We start from the raw sequence: 13,672 nt of genomic DNA on the forward strand, positions 1-13,672 counted from the left end.
ATAGGAATTATGGGTTAATTTAAATGTAAGAGCTAGTCAGTGACAGGCTTGAGCTAATGGCCAAACAGTTTTAATTAATATAAGCTTCTGAGTGATTATTTGGGTCTGAACAGCTGCATACTGAGTGGGACATAGGAAGACTTTCAGCTACAGGTCTTTCCCCTGGGAGATCAGGGAACCCGTGGAAGAGGAGGAGGAAAGACGGTATGAGTCATAAAAGATGGAAGACACCAGGAGAACATGGTCCACTGAATAAACTAAGCAGGGCTCACATGGTCTCATAGAGAGTGAAGCAGCAAGCAAGTGGCCTGCATAGTCCTGTACCAGGCCATCTGCATATGTGTTATGGCTGTTTGTTTGTGGTTTTTGTGAGACTACTAACAGTGTGAGTGAGTATATCTCTGATTTTTTTGTCTGCTCTTGAGACTCTTTTCCTCCTGTTGGGTTACCTTGTTTAGACTGGATATGAGGGCTTTGTCCTGTCTTGTTGTAATTAGTTTGGTCCTGTTTGGCTGTTGTCTTTCAGAGGCCTACTTCTTTCTGAAGATGAAATGGAGGGAGAGTGGATCTGGGAGAGTGGAGGTGTGGGGGAGCTAGGTGGAGTGGAAGGAGGGGAAGCTGTAGTTGGGATATATTGTTCGAGAGAAGAATCTATTTTCAATAATATAAATGTTATGAAAAAAACTATTTTCAATAAAAAATAATAAACTGAAATATGTTTTTTAAAATAAGTCACTAAATAACTTAAAAATTAAGTTATCTGTTATTTCATAAATATTTCTGAAATTTGCTTTGATATCTTTGTGTTTCAAAAACACCTGTAATGAATATACTCAGAGATGGTCAGACATTGCAAAGATAAAGACAAAAAATAAGAATAGAAGCCAGTTTTACATATTTACATCATTTGCTTCCTACTCTTTTGGTGTTTTGTTGCCAGTCACACGCATGCAGTTCTGTTTAAGATGGCCAGAATATTTTTTCCTTCCATCACACAACAATATTGTCCCTGGTCCCTGTTGCCAGAACTCTTCCTCTTCTTTCATTGTCCTCAGTCCATGGTCATCACTATTCCAGCCTCAGCTTGTTATGATAGCAACATTTTAGAAAATAAATAAAGTGAGAATAAATGGCATAGTGTGCCTCACAAACGTCTGTAAATCTATGTCAATAAAATGGTCACTTATTAAGCAGGTGGCTGAGAAATAAAAGTGACAGATATTTAAAGGTGATTTGTGAATTTCTTCATCTTCCAGAAGTTTAACTGTTGTGCAAAAACAATTTAAACTAAAAAAAATAGTAAATTATTATTGATAGTGACGATAAAATTATGATGAGTATTCATTAATTATTGTGGACATTATAAGGGATATCTATTTAAGGCTTTGCCACAATATACACAAAATTAATTTTATTTACTTTTTGAAAAGCATGCTTTATGTTTAGTGTAAGGGTTTGAATGAGTACAAAACATACCGGGTAATATATTTGAATATTTAATTCCCAGTTGGTATAATATTTAGGAAGAATTACTATGTGCTGCCCTGTTAGAGAAGGTTCGTTACTGAGGGTGAGATTTGAGGTTTCAAAAGCCCATGACTTGCTCTCTTTCACTGTGGAACAGACATAAACTTTCACCTACTGCTTTAGTGTTTTCCCTGCTTTCCTGCAACCATGCTTCCCATCATGATGTCCATGGACTAATGCTCTGAAACTGTAAGCAATCCTCCAATTAAATGCTCTCTTTTGAAACTGTGTCTCTTTACAGAAATAGAAGAGCAAATAAGACATATAATAATACAGTTAATTAAACATTAAACAACCTTATAATGATTTTGTGTAGTTTTAAACAGAAGAACAAAAAGACTTTTCAGGTTCTAATTTCTTTATTACCTCTAAAGCAGATTGGAAATTCAATCTGCTTTAATGTATAATTTATATAATTATTGGGAATTATACATGAGGTAAATCATGGCACTCATTTGCAAATAAGAGAAATTGCCAGTCAAATCTTCCTCAGTTTGCTCAATTTTATATCAAGCCCATGTAAGTAGAAGGTCTGTAGCCTTCCTGCCCCAGGTATTTCTTCTGTCAGGCATGTACTGTGCCCAACAGCATCTACTATTTTCCTTTAGCTATGATATCACTGAAACTTAGGGTCCTGTGCTCAGACTCCTTTTGAGTCACTTTCAAACTTGACTTTCTAAAATAGTTTGCTTCTTGAGCTTCATTTTTGAATCCCTCCTCCATCTTAACAATGCTAGCAACTTCTTTTCCCACATCAAATTTAGAGTTCCGAGTTCCAACACTAAAAATAATAGCTTTTGTGAAATATTTCCATTAAGATAACTTATCCATTTCTGTGGTGGGGAGACAGCATCACACATCCTATACTCAGGTACCACCCTTGTAAAAGGCTACTTAGTGTCCTAACAATGTTTTTATACTCTCATCTCCCTGACTGTTATATACTTCTGATTGTGCTCTTATTATTTTCCATACTGTTATATGTCTGATAATTGATTTACAATATACTTATTTTTTTCTGTGCCCCTTTAGCCCTCTATGCTATGCAGGGTTGTAGGCACAGGGCAGATTTCTATTTTTTATTACAAATTTCAAGAATCATGCCTACTACATATTGAGTGGTCAATACGTATTAGTTGAAGAACTGAACAATCTAGAAGTCTGTTTCTGTGAGTGGAACAGATGTTATCACAGCAAAACTTCTAAGCTGGAAAGATTATGCACACTACCAAAGGGATAGATAGCCTCTTATCTACTATTTCTGAATTACCATATCTTGTTTCAACTTAATACGAATCAGTAGTTCCATCATGATATCTGACTCTGGCCCGAGGGCCTGAATTTTCCTCACATTCCCCAACTGTTCTATTTTTTAATCTTTCTTTCTATGGCATTAAAGACTTCCAAAAACTTCTGTCCCCCTATACAGCAGTAAAAAAAAAAATAATAAATAAATCATGGGTACCTACAGGGTTCTCTAAAGCATGAAAGAACTAGTTCTTCTCTTTATCTAAGCCTTATCCTGTGTTCGTTCATAATTTGTTTACTCTGCTGCTTGGCTTTTCTTCAATTCCACCTCTTACCTTGGGACCCTCTAAGAACATCTGCTAATTTTTATTGTGAAATTTCTCAGTGTCTGATCTTTGTCATGTTCTAGGAAAGAATTTTAACATTCCACTTTTTCCAAGACTCTTCTTTTTCTATTGTAGTTGAAGTGACATCTTTGCATCAGTGCATTCCATCAGGGTCATTTACATGAGATGTATGTGCACACATGCAAACACAATCTTGTTTTTATGGTACACTATTTAAGTGCAGGAATCTATACTTCCAACAACTGTTGTATATGACAGATGGTGAACATGTGGTACTTTTTAATAATAAGGAAGTACAATGGTGTACATGATAAAGAAAATATGCAGTTTTAGTATTTTTCATCTTTAACCTGTCTTTGATATGTTTATGGCCTCTTCATCAATCTTCATATACACTCAACAAATATAACTACCCTAGCTCTGCTTTGTCTGACAGGTACATGTTCCCATCCACACATTCGTGTCAAATATTCTTTGTCTGACAAAGAAACTAATCTCTCAGTGTCTGTGAACACTCAGTGCACTGGCCAAGTGCTGCCAACACAATATGAATAACACCTCAAGTTACTCACATTACCAACCAAGAAAAAATGGCAGAATAATTTATTATTGGCTGCAAAGTCATGTCTAATCATGACTGCATTTAAGAGTCTGTTTTTACTTCATGATATCTTACATACCCTGTCTTGTTCTGGAAGGGTTATGAATTCGGACATAGTAAAACATGCTACATGTGCTAGAGTGGAGCCTCTGGCTTGGAGCTCTATGTTGGTTAAAACATACAGAATTATTTTAACTCTTACTTTCATTGCTTGCTTTGCTAATGCTATTACCAACATCATAGGAAATTACTTCATTCTGAGTTACATACTTAAAAGTAAATGATGCCTTGAAGTTCAAAACTAGTGTTTCGAATTCTCAAGAATAGCATTATAAAAAATGACATCATGCTATATTACCTGCCCATGTTTCAAATATCTCTTTTCTTTCAAACAGTCCAAGTAGCACCCTTTACATTTTTTTTTCTAATTAAAGATAATGTTTTTTTCCTCGGAATACTGCAATATTGTAAAACATTAAACAACTTTTACAATTTGCAAAAACCTATGCTGACTTAGGAACATTCCTGATTCATTTTGTTATTCTTCTGGGTAAATATTTCAACAATCAGTGCCAATCTTTCACTAATTATTTAATATTGATTTGGATAACATGGAAGATTTTCAATATGGACATATCACAAGATCCATTGAGGAGATACTGTGGTGCCTGTTCAGATAACCTATAATATACTAGGCAGGTAGATTTCATCCAAAATTGCAGCTTTAAAAGCTTGGGACTCACTCTTGATCTTCATCTCTAAACAATTTGTTAAACTGATTGGTACACAATGGTTGGGAAGTTACTCTTCTAATACCACCATCCCAATACTGCTCCAATGCAAAGATACCTGTTTATACTCCCTCCAATAAGCAATTCTATGAATATTTATTAGTTATCAAATGAAATAAAAATGAGCTAGAGACAAAAAATAGTGCAAAATGTTAACAGAGATATTATTAAGATGTTTGCTTCTTGTTGGTGAATACACAATTAATCAAAATTTAAAATTAGATTAAAGAACTGTAAAGTACTTGGGAGACATTTTTCTTCCAGCGCTATAAGCACTGGTAATATACCCAGGCTCCTATAAGTAAACCTAGAGAAATTCACAGGGTTAATCACATACACACAAAAACAGGAGAAGGAGGGCTATCTAAAAAAGAGGATAATGGAAGGGTGCACAAGATCAAGTTATGTTTCAACCATGTGTGAAAATGAATTCCGTTGCAGAAGGTTTTGCTGCTGATACTCCTGTGCCCTCCACTGGCTTCCCTTCAAGCTGGACCAGAATCCACTCTTTACCAACACATTCAAGGACTCCAATCACCTTACCAACTCACATAGCACAACTTCTTGAAAAGTTTACATTATTCCAGGCAACTAAAGGTCTTTCCATCTTGACAAGTGGTAAGCACATCCCTTAACAGAATTTATCATCCTCACTATATGGAAAGCTCTTGTATCACATATTCACATGAGTGATACTATGTTTTGAATAGGAAATGCCCCACATTTGAAGGCTTGATCTACAGATAGTAGTATCCTGGCTAGTTTTTATTATCAACTTCACACAAACTAGAGTCACCTGAAAAGAGGGAACATAAACTAAAGAATTGCCCTCGTTGGATTGGTCCATGGGTTAGGCATGCCTGTGATTGTCTTGATTGACAACTGATGCAGGAGAACCCAACCCAGTATGGGTGGAACAATCCCTTAGCTGGTGGTTCTGGGCTATAGAAGAAAGCTCTCTGTGTATGAGCCAAAGAGCAAAGCAGTAAACAGCATTCTTCCATGGGTTTCTGTAGATGAGTTTCTAAATGGTCTTATTAATAGAAAACACAGAACCAGATATAGGGGTGAAAACTTGAGAGAGATGGGGAATAAGAACAGCTGTATGCTAACTTTACCTCACCAATTCGCAGCTTCCAAAAGTGAGATTCTTCCTGTCTACCCAGGCCTATATGCCTTGCTTTGATTTGATTTGCTCTCTCTGTCTACATCACTTCCTCTTCCTGCCCAGCTCTGTCACTTCCTGTCAGTCCATGGTTAACTAGTGTTGGAATATAAGGCATGTGCCACCATGCCTGGCTCTGTTCCCAGTGTGGTCTTGAACTCACATAGAACCAGACAGATCCCTGCCTCCCAAGTGATGGTATTAAAAGCCTGTGCTAACATTGCATGACTTTTGTGTTTACTTATAATGGCTAGCTTCTTCCTCTGATCTCCAGGTAAGCTGTATTTATTAGAGCACAAATAAAATATCACCACAGGTTTCTATATTAGGTACTGCCTTGATATCTGGCCCTGACTTCCCTGTGTGATGAGCTATGAGCTGAGAGTACAAGTGAAATAAAACTTGTCCTCCCCTAATTTGCTTTTGGTCATAATATTTTATTCCAGTAACAGAAAAGCAAATCAGGTGATATTCTAGGAGGTTGTGGAAATGTGGGGAGTTGGGATGAAAACTTTGACAATTTTACCTGGTCCTTGGTCATGTGTTTCTCTTTGTTTTTTCTCTGCCATGGGGTAAGCAGTGTCAGGAAAACACTGATAGCATCATATTATTATCCCCCCCCAGACTCAAGCAATGGATGTGGTTAATAAGCTTTAAAATCCTGAGCCCAAATAACCTTTATTCTTTGAAGAAGTTTCATTCTGGTGTTAGTCACAGTAAATAAAATATAATAAAATAATACATTCTAACACAGTGGGCTGCCTTTCTTTATTCAGGTCACTTCTTAAGCAACAAATTATAGAATTGAATTATCTGAAAGAGTATTCCAAACAGCTATCCATCCTGTATGGCTCTTCTTTTGTAGCCAGTAATTGGAACTATATAAAATGATATAAGTATGTACTCTCACTTCTACTATGGCATAAGTTTCACATGGTTGGCATTTGTTTCATGAGTGCAGAAACTTGCTTCAGTTCCAGAAGCATGTGGTACTTGCATGGAAGACATATGTCAATAGGCTTAATATCCCAACTTTCTCAATTCCATAAAGAATAAAAACAGTAGAGTCAAGTACAATTCACGAGGCAAATGAAAAGTTAAAGAATATATAATGACCAGATTTATTTTAAGTATGAAAGATAACCAAGCATAAATAAAAAACTAAATAGATCATGCAAATGAGCCACCATTTGGTTCTTTTGACTGAGGTGCACTGAGTAGGGTGGGTGGTACAGAATCTTTGGATTATGACAGTTAACAGTTATATTATTACTGAAATGTTAAAGTTTAATATTAGGCAGTAGAAAATATTTAGCAAGACACAGGAATAAGCCTTGGGCATTCTGACAAAGAAAGCTGGAACCAGCAGGAAATGTGGGACAGAGTCAAGAATGGAGCCCTGAGTGGTGCAGAGAGAGGAGAATATTGGGAGTCCTAGATGAGATCTGGGAAGGATAATGGGATAACAGAAAAAAAGAACTGAATGCAAAGGATAGGCACCATGAAACCTGGCATTTTAAGAGAAAGTAGTTAGGTTTACCATCTTTGAGTTCATTTCTCTTGGTATCCTCTAAAAATATTAACTACATACCTCAGTAACATTAACATGCATCTGCAAAAATACCCCAATGCATTGGTGGGATATGCAAAATCTTATTCATGTAAGAACCTACTAATAGATTTACAACTTAGACAGTTTTTAAATAATATCTTATAATGTAGTAGCAGTATAATAATAATCTGACTTTAGAATTGGGAAACTAGAATACAAAATGTTAATGACTTCTGTAACATCATACTACACATTTTTTATCTACTTGTAAGTGTTTTTCATGAAGAATATGAGAATGAACTATTAATACTAATAAGCTTATCATCTTGATTCATATACCAAATACATCATACCTGTGGGTCTCTGTAAGTTTTTTTGTACTAAAATCCTCCTCAGAGTACCATCCATGGCTGCTTCTTCTATATGGGAGTGGTCCCCAATTACAGTCCAGTACATCATCCTGAAAAGAGTAGGTCAAGGAGATTAGCTTGGAGATAGTGCTGTGAAAAAATGTGTCCAACCTTTACTGTGCCTACTCAGACCACATGTATCAAAGTGATCTAGTTCCCCAATAAGCAGATTCCTGACCAAAATTGAAAACTACACAATGTCCAAATCTGACAGCAAATCCTGAAAAACAATATTGCACATAAAATCTTAGCCAAATGTAAATTTTAGATATATTATTTAATAATATACAACATAGATTATTATTTGTTGTATAAATTTTAGTTCTGAAAACCCCTTAAAAACCTCAAGAGAAAACTATTTCTATAATTTAAAATTATCTTATAGTGACAGATTATTCAAGGCATTATAGATGATACACAAATATGTGGGTTATAAAAGTAAAATAAGAATGTAAAAGGAAACAGACATGAAATTGGAAGGGGACATGTTGGGGAGGGAGCTCTTAAAAGATTCAAAGCAGGGAGCAGGGGTGTCAATATGATCAAAATATTTTTATATACATGTAGAAAATCTTCATGGGAGGTGCAGGGATCTGAGAAAGTAGAGGGAGGAGAAGCTATGGTTGGAATGTATTATATGAGAGAAGAAAATTATCTGAAGACTCTATTTTCAATAAAAATTAAAAGAAAGTTAAAGTCATTAGAATGATCCTCCCCACTCAAAAGAGTACTTTTCCTGCCCCCCCCCTTTTTCCAGATAGGAAAGCCCAGGTTAGCATCAAGCTCCTTATGTAGCTGATTCTGGCCTTGAACTCTATACCGTTATGCCTTTAAATGCTGAAATTACAGGTAGTACTAAGAAACTATTTCTGAAAAAAAAGAAATGTTTTTCTCATTTAGTGGATAATATATTCTACATTTCTACTAATTGGGTTTTTGGGTTTTTTTTTAGATACTTAAGACTTTCATTTAACATTTCCCTTTACTTTTCAACATTGCATGGAGGCTTTTCATTTTTGTACCATAGAGAGGATATGTTCAGATTAAATCATCAAAATGTAAAGAAATTTAAATCTGAATATATGTCTTCATATTTTGTTTTCCTTAATCTCTAAGCATTATCTTTGATATATTTCATGTCTAGAAAATTCAATTGATGTCTAATAAATAGTAGCAGCCATGTGATCATCACGTCAACTTCACTGTTTTGTAATCCATGCAAATAAACACATGAGACAAGAAAAGAGATATGTACACATGTACTAATTGCATAATATAGAAAACATTTATAAAAATATTTTGTGTCAACATCTGAGAAAGGAAATGGTTCTGAGAGAACAGCATGGATATTTTCAAATCTCAGAAACCTGTCCCACTTTGAATAAAAATACAGAACAAAATCTATAAATACAGACATCCACATTCTATTGAGAAACAGAAACACCAAGCATCAACCTACCCTCTTTTAGGATTTACAGCAATAGCATAGGGCTCGCCAGCCATATTAGTCAAGAGTCTGGTGCAGTTGGGGCCGTTGAGCTGTCCTACATTGATGGAGTACCTCAGGCTGGTCCAGTGAGTAGTATAGTAGCTAAACCAGTGCATTCTTGAATGATCGGTCCAATAAATATTTCCTGCAACCCAGTCAACTGCAATGTCTCGAGGCCTTTTATATTCAGGACACTAGAAGAAAAAGAGAAAAGCAGTACACCACAGTATTCTCAAGGTAAATTAGCATCATTTTCCATATCTACACATTAGAATAGCAGGAATAATAGGAAATATTCTAGATATTATTGCACAATTTTGTTGGCAATCATTACAGAGTCAATCTATCCATTGAAGAAGAGCAATACCTTCTATTCCTAACTTCTGCTTAATTTCATGTATGAAATTTACTCATATCATCTATTATGCCATTTACCAATGCTCTTTATTAATAGATGCATTCACAAGTATGGCTATAAATTGATTTGCTTGATATTCAGCCAGTTCTATCCACTTGTGTTGCTTACAAAGTTAGACCATTGCAATTAATATAATGAACATTTTTATACATGTTAATCAGAGGATATATACTCAGGGTTTTTAAAAGCTATTAATTCAGAAATATAATGGTTGAATCCTAAGATATACATGCTTAGCTTGAATAAATAGTGCAAGGAAGTCTTATTAAAAGTCTTTGACTAATGCACATTTTTGGCAATGTGAAAAACACAAATTCCTCTGGATCTCTGAGACATACAATTGGCTTTAACAATTGAATAAATAAGTAGCATAGACAGATATATTAACATAGCAAAAACATTTCAGCATGTTTTCAGGAAAGGTGAATTATCTGTCTGAGAGCTTTGGTATTTTAGTTATTCTATTTTACAGTGCTTTCATGAGACAAGGTAAAGGAATTCATATAAAGTGTTAGTAAAATATATTAGCTGAACCCTTCAGTTAACTTCATCACTTTGAGTGGAAATAATACAGTAATTAACTTGACACGGTCAGGTTTATTGTGCATAACCAGAAGTAAGAAGGCATTCCCAGGGGTATTATATCAAGACACAAGCAATTATTTCAGATGATTACCATTAAGACCTGGTCACAGTGGGGAAATGATATTTTAACATATAGTCTTTGGCATGATTTAGTGATGAACAAAAGAAAGTGGTTATCACAAAAGAATACCAGGGATCAGAGAACAATAATTCCAAGGCACTGTCTGCTGCAGACTACTAGATCCTAGGAGAAAGTAAGATGCCTTTAATAAAGCATGGAACCCAGAAATACTCTCACTTATGGTAATAGGGATTCAGAAAGGGCAGAAAACACACTAACCAGGTGTCTGAAAACTGAGTCTTAAACCTGCTATTTTTGTATTCTTTTTATTTTGGTATGAGGACTCATGTTGCTCAGACTGACCTTGGACTTGATCTATAGCCCAAACAAACTTTGAATTATAATTTTCTTGCAAAAGCCTCCGAAGTGACTATGATTGCAGGCCTGAGGCACAAAGCCCACTTGAAAAATTCTAATGAACTCTATTTTCAGTAATTTAATATATTTTTGGCTTCGTAAAACAAATTATATGGTACCACATGTCTCTAACATCAAATACTATACCTACACCCAATACACTCAAAGCTTTATGAGTTAAATGTAATGCTCTCTAGAAATATTATATTATTCATATGACATAATCAAACATAGTTAGGATATCAAGATTTTTTTCCATTTCACTCCACGCTGTTTTCAAATTTATCAGCAACATTATATTAACTGTATTTTTTTAGATTAACAGAATTTAAAAGCAAATATATCATCAAATGACATTGCATGTTAATGTAAATCATTATCTTACAAACCAGAAAAACGGACTGTTGATTTGCTATTCTACACTGTTTCAAGTCTGTTATTGAATACTTATGTATTTGTAACATTGGTAGAACAAACTTTTGTTACACAGAAAGTATGATGTTGCTGATTCATTATTATTATAGGAAAATACTTTTCCTTTGAATCAGATTTAAACACATAAACTCAAATTCATGTCTTAATAATATCAAGGCCAAAATCTATGGTAAATTCATATAAATTCCTACTTTTAAAATTAATCCTTCCATTTTACTTCATTTATGCTGAAAATACTGGTTATTCTTCAGTTTTGATATGTAACCCCAAGCCACTGACAACTATAAAGCTTTGTCCCTCACACATAAGAGAATATAGAAGTTGGATTTAGTGATAATTCTTCCAGGAAATGGTGTATTGAAGACTGAGCCAACATATATTCTTTAAATACAAATCAAATTTTTTTCTTGTTTTTAGTTTAAAGTACATGTTTAGAAAAATGAAAAGGGCTGACACTCATTTTAATCACCAGGGATCGTGGTAGTGTGACATATAAATCCATACTGAGTTGTTTGTTTCTGTTGTCTTTAAACTCTTTGATTCTTTGGTGAAGTTTATGACTATTACTATGTTCTGTGCCCCAGGGTTCATCTAGGTAATTTTCATTTAAGAAATTTCTATGGGACTGGTGGGTTAAGAATTCTATAAGACTATTTTGGGCTTTCAGTCTTTTGTGGTTTTGTGATGATGCCCATACATGTGGACTTTTCTTGTTGGTTCTATTACCTGGTTTCTAGATGAAGGAAGGTTTCTGCTTTTTCTTATAGCTACTAAAGCTTAATATTGTGTCAAGGATGGCTATATTCAATTAATTCTGAATGAAATGATGATAACATCAGTAACAATATTAATTCTGGAGAAATAACATTAGCAAATTAAATGTTACTGGAGACAGTGATTAACAGGACTAAATGTTTGCTGATCTTCATAAGATAGAGTGCTTTATTTCCACAAGAAGGACAATCAAGAAGATATCCCTTTGCTGTGGATACCACTCTATATAAATAAAACACTGGTAAGCCACCAGCCATGTGGCAAGGTATAGATTTATAAAAATGGGTTAATTTAAGATAAAAGAACAGTTAACAAGAAGCCTGCCACGGCCATACAGTTTATAAGTGATATAAGCGTCTGAGTGATTATTTTATAAGTGGATTGTGGGACTGCGGGGCTTGGGGAACCTGGAGAGAAGCTCTCCAGCAACAAATGGCGCCCAACGGCTCGAGTTTCCACCTTAAACCTGAGAATATTTAATAACCAATTCTAAACAGAGCCAAAACCAGGTTCCTGCTTCTTGTCTCATATGAGCAGCTAGACGCCGCAAAACGCAGGTTTGAACACTGGCGGGTTCCTGGCGTGTGCGTTTGACCGGCAGTATGGCGGGAATGAGGGGTCTGCCAGAGGCACATTATGCTGTGTAGTAGATTTAGTCTTTACTAGTATTTTAAAAAAAAAAAGGTTTCTGGGCTACATGCTGCTTTGATAAAAGCTTAGACCCACTATTTCTGAGACTTGATGACTCCCAGAGCTGGCGGAAAACGTACCACTGCCATGTTGGAAAGCTGAAGTGGGCGGAGCCAGCAGCCACAGCTCTGTTTCAGGCTTAGAAGGATGCAGTTTAAACCAATAGGCTCACAAAAAGACTGATTCAGATAACATCATTTACAATGTGTGTAAAATATATGTAGGCTTGAAAGAGACAAAAAAATTAATGTAAAAAGCCATGTAAAGATGAATATTACACAGACAATCTGGATTCTGTTGTCTTTGGGATTTTTAACTGCAAAAAAACACTTGATCAAAAAAGATGTTGAATTAAACCAATATGTATATTTTAAAGGTAACTTGACTTCAAAATTTGGATTTAAGGATATGTTGCTTTGGAAAAGAGGTTCTGCTTTTGTTTCCACAGAAAGCCAGAGGCTATGGATTTGTTCCATATTAAGATATATCAGGTTTGACCAGCCAAGACCCCCTGAAAGATATCCGATGACACCATGGCCCAGATGATCCAACATCCAGAACGGTTTCAAGGCAACTGGCTCCCACAATACAGCCTCAAGGACTACCCCATAGGCCTAAAATTTTCTTTTGCGTCCCCATAAGATACAGCGCCCCCCTCCAGCAGGAAGTAGTAAGAGATGCTACGCCCAAATTCCCAAATATACCAAGCTGGCTTTAGAGGTGGAATTGGCTCACTCCCCCTCTAAACCCAGACATATTGCTTAAAAAAAAGTGGTTAAGAGATTCTTGTGTCCCAAATCAGAAGAGCCCTCTGGTGTGGGACAGAGAAAAAACCAATATTTTTATTTAAAACAGGCTGATTATAAATGTGATCTCTTTCTAAAAAAGAAAAAGGGGATATGATTAGATATATAGGAGGATATGGAGATGATAAGATAAAAGGGTAGATTAATGAACCTACTTTTAAAGAACAACTTGTTTAAAATGTTTTACATTGGTATAGATTTTAGTTTATGTTTAAAATGTTTTACATTGGTATAAATTTTAGTTTATTGATACAAACTTGAAGTTAATTTTGTTATACTGTATACATATATATATATATATATATATATATATATATATATTTCTATTCTTGTTTGAGGTATTATGTTTATGTAAC

General features: G+C 35.1%; 1 protein-coding gene across 4 annotated transcripts in view; it reads right to left on the reverse strand.

Annotated features, from left to right (window-relative positions):
• Positions 1-13,672, reverse strand: part of Lrp1b (LDL receptor related protein 1B) — a 1,927,307-nt gene that overhangs the window by 93,062 nt on the left and 1,820,573 nt on the right. For all 4 annotated transcript variants that reach the window (XM_037205578.1, XM_028868856.2, XM_037205579.1 and 1 more), the window contains 2 exons: positions 9,101-9,324; positions 7,585-7,691 (listed from right to left, as the gene is read on the reverse strand). In XM_037205578.1, coding sequence (XP_037061473.1) covers positions 7,585-7,691; positions 9,101-9,324 — 331 coding nt within the window. The remainder of the gene's footprint in view (positions 1-7,584; positions 7,692-9,100; positions 9,325-13,672) is intronic.

Source organism: Peromyscus leucopus, chromosome 4 (genome assembly GCF_004664715.2).
Source record: "Peromyscus leucopus breed LL Stock chromosome 4, UCI_PerLeu_2.1, whole genome shotgun sequence".
Lineage (NCBI taxonomy): Eukaryota > Metazoa > Chordata > Mammalia > Rodentia > Cricetidae > Peromyscus > Peromyscus leucopus.